At 55.0% G+C, this 3,646-nt stretch overlaps 1 protein-coding gene across 1 annotated transcript in view; it reads right to left on the bottom strand.

The window, feature by feature from the left end:
* MAA_00384 (PIF1 protein) overlaps positions 1 to 3,553 on the bottom strand; it is a gene marked incomplete at both ends in the record, with an annotated part of 3,762 nt that extends 209 nt beyond the window's left edge. The window contains 3 exons of the mRNA XM_007818382.2: positions 14 to 1,804; positions 1,868 to 2,718; positions 3,068 to 3,553. Coding sequence (XP_007816573.2) covers positions 14 to 1,804; positions 1,868 to 2,718; positions 3,068 to 3,553 — 3,128 coding nt within the window. The remainder of the gene's footprint in view (positions 1 to 13; positions 1,805 to 1,867; positions 2,719 to 3,067) is intronic.
* Positions 3,554 to 3,646: the final 93 nt, after the last annotated feature.

The raw sequence follows: 3,646 nt of genomic DNA, 5'->3' as shown, positions 1-3,646 counted from the left end.
CCCTGGTACGAACATGAAGACGCCCGGTACTGGTATCGCACTGTCGTCCCCCTGGTTTAGCATCATGGTGGCTTCTTCCTCGGTCGGCGGACCATTCTTCCACTTATGCTGTGATAAGAAGATTCGCATCATTGACCGCCGCTGGACCTGCAACGACAAAGCTGCCTCCATGTTGAGGTTCCACCGGTTCCTGTTCAGCGGCGTCACCACGGTGATTCCTGTTTCCCACGGAATTCGTTGATCTTCTCGGTAGCACCTTGCGTTGAGGAGATCCAGATCCGTTTTGTCCTGCACACCCATTCGAATCCGTTTCAGCAAGCGCTGCAACTCCGGGTCCCCGGCGGCACGAACTTGTTCGTCCAGCATGACGACCGTCGTGAATTTCCTCCATAGTGCATGTGCCTTGTCGTGTTGGTGTCGTTGCTCGACCTTGAACGAGTTGTCTTCGTCCCACGAGACGGCCACGCTCGGTAAAAGGATTGACCTATCATGTACTGGCCGGAACTGTTGGAAGTCTCCGCAGAAGAGCACGATGGGGATCCCGCCGAACTCTTGATGTGAGCCGCGGAGTCGGCAGAGTTGCTCGTTCACCGCGTGTAGCATCTGGGCTCCCAACATGCTCACCTCGTCGATGACAAGGAGGTCTTTCTCTTGCCAGTTCATTCGAGTTTGGCCATGAATAAACCGCTCCGTTACTTTCGCCAGTCGCACACCGTCGAGATCCTTGCCCATGCTTGTGCCTGTTGCTTGGTCCTTGGAGAACCCGCAGGCGGAGTGGATTGTGATGCCGTTAATTCGCGATGCCGCCGTCCCCGAAGTCGCCGTTATCAAGAGGCGGTTCGATATTTTTTTGCATGCAAAGAGCTCAACAAGCGTTTCAATGACGCGTGACTTCCCCGTGCCGCCTTCTCCGCCGACAAATTGGCAGAGCTGACTGACTTCGCTTTTGGCGCTGCATTGTATCAAATCGAGCTGGCGGCATATGATCAGGAGGGCGATTGTCTGTCTCTTATTCAATTTGAACCGTGCTGCTAGAGTTTTACCTGTCTCGAGGAAGGATGTTGATATGCCAAAGTCGACTTCGACACCTGGACCTGCCTCGCCTACCCTTTCCAGGTCCGCTCCCGTCATCTCAATATCCTCCTCGCCGAAACCACTGAGCACATTTCTCATCACGATACCTTGCTCAGTTTCGTGGGCCACAGCCATATTTTGTATACCCTGGATCATCCGCTCCCTCTCTCTGGAGGCACATATCTGCTGCGACTTGATGGCTTTGACCTGATCCTGCGGTGGTATACTGGCCCCGGACAAGGTTCCTCCGTGTATGCCTATCCGTCTTTCTCCTCGTTCGGGTATTATGGTGGCGTAGAGCTCACCAGCCGGGCTCAGCCCTGATAGCTGAAATTGGCAGAGCTGCTTCAGTGTTGCCATGAGCTCCGGCGAGCCGGCAGTGATCTGGTTGGAGCCCAGTGCACTTCTCATGACGTCAATTAGACGCGTCGTGTTACCGATGCTGTCAGACTCGCGAACCGAGGCGGCCTCTTCGTCGCCCTCCCCTTCTCCCTCCTCATCGGCATGTGTAACCGTGAAGTCAGCGTCGCCAGCTGAGGCCGCCCATTGCCTGGCGTCGCGTTTTGCGTCTTCGGCCGACCGACGAAGTAGCTGAACGTTATCGACGAGGCATGATACTCTCGGAGACAGCGCCTTCAGTGCCCGCGCCCAAATGAGGTTGATGTCGTCCGTTGCTTCGCACAAGAAAGACTCCCATGGCACAAACAGCGCAAGGTGCTGTACAGCTGCCCTTCAACGGGAAAGTTAGTTTCTGCAATACGGTACCTCTCAGCGTAATATTCGGTAGACATACCTCCGATGGCACGAGCCTTCATCATCCTGATCGAAATCCTTACTCAGGTAGCCATCCAGGCAGACACTGGCGTACTTTCCCGGCCGTCTCAGCACCTGCAACCAACGTCTTCCAGGTCCCCATCCTTTTTCAAAGGGTACCTCTCCCCAGGAGGCAGCGGTCTCATCCTTGTCCGTGCGCCTGAGCTTGACAAGCGATGTGTAGTCGTAGAGACACAGACTCCCTAGGACCCCCCCTCGGTGCTCATATGCCTCGACATAGCTGATTCTCTCGCCGGCTTCTTCCACGACGATTGAGTCGTCCACGGGATCGTCCCCAACCGCTGTGCCGCTCTCTTGGCGAAGGTGTCGCCACCTACGGAAGACGTGCCAGTACAGCAGAGAAACATTCAGGAACGCCCATGCGCTGCTATTAGTGAACTCGGTCGGGTATCCGAGAAGGTAGGCGATGACTTCCACTTGCGACAAAGACCGTTCCGTGAATATGCGGTTCGCCACCCTCATCAAGAATTGCCGTGTCCTGTTCCCGGCAGCGCCATCAGTGGCACCGTTATCTCCAATATCCTCCCCGCCCTTAGCCGCCGGTCCACGGCTCGCTGAGACGACAGGCAGCAGTTCTGCGGCAGCAGCGACGCGCTTCCATACCGGGTCCTCTGCCTTGGTCGTGTAATTCGTGACGTAGAACACGAGTGCCATGGTCTTCCGCTGCGTCGCTATGAAGGAGATATCGTGGTTGTGGCGAAGCCCCACAGCCATAGCCTTGTTCCACCGATTCACCATGCTATGCCTCCTTCGAATTTGCAGCACGCCGTCTGCCGTGAAGGCAGTCTTTTCGACAAGTCTCCATGGAGCCTGAAACCTACAAAGACTACGCTGCCTTCCTCTTTTACCCTTGTTCAAAGAGTCGCCTGAAACCTACAGAGACTACGCTGCTTTGCTCTTTTACCCTTGTTCAAAGAGTACTTGACGCAAGTCGGGCTGTGGGTGTGGATCTGTGTTGCACCAGCACAGAAATTCGCCTCCTCGTCAAATGCGGCCGAAAATTGCTCCCTGTTGCTGAGCAGGGAGGAAATGTCTGATGTAACCGACCGTTCCGCTTGGAGGGCGCAATATCCTTCCTGGTCTAGGTCCTATCTCATATGTCAACTTGACCCGGCTCGTCTCCTGCGTCTCCAATGGCATGCCTAGGTCCATACTATACCTCACAGAAGACACTATCGATGTATCTGATGATCCTTTCACGATATGTGGCTTTATCTTCGCCGTCGACATCGGTAATCATCGTACTCAAGTTTGCGTTTCCGTGCAGCCAAAGCAACCCGTGGACATGCAGCGCCCCTCGTTCGTTGGTCTCCACAGCACCGTAGTAGTGGATGATGCGCCCGAATACCGACTCCGCTCCCACTTTGACATAATGCTCAAAGAACAACGTCATCTCTCGATGGAAGAAGATGGCCGAGCTCATCGGGTCGGAGATGGCCAGCCGCAGTCGTCTGTATGATTTGTCAAGGCTCTTCAAGAAAGCTTCAGCTGTGTCAGGCTCACGAGTGCGATATGCCGCAAGCCGCAGCTTTACCGGGTTTGTGATGTCATTTGGGTTGAGCGTAAACCAGATCGCAGGAATGCCGTGACGAAGCACAAGCGACTGTATTTTCCGCCGCATACTCAGACGGTTTTCTCTGGACATTGGCTGCCGGAAGCCGTACAAGGAAAGGCTTCTCAAAAGCTCCTTCACGCCCTCGTCAGTCGTTCTGCCAGAGTTCTCCAACTCGGTCCTAGC

The sequence above is a fragment of the Metarhizium robertsii genome, assembly GCF_000187425.2.
Source record: "Metarhizium robertsii ARSEF 23 chromosome Unknown MAA_Scf_3, whole genome shotgun sequence".
In the NCBI taxonomy this organism is placed as follows: Eukaryota; Fungi; Ascomycota; class Sordariomycetes; order Hypocreales; family Clavicipitaceae; genus Metarhizium; species Metarhizium robertsii.
This window is presented reverse-complemented; position numbering and strand designations above follow the sequence as displayed.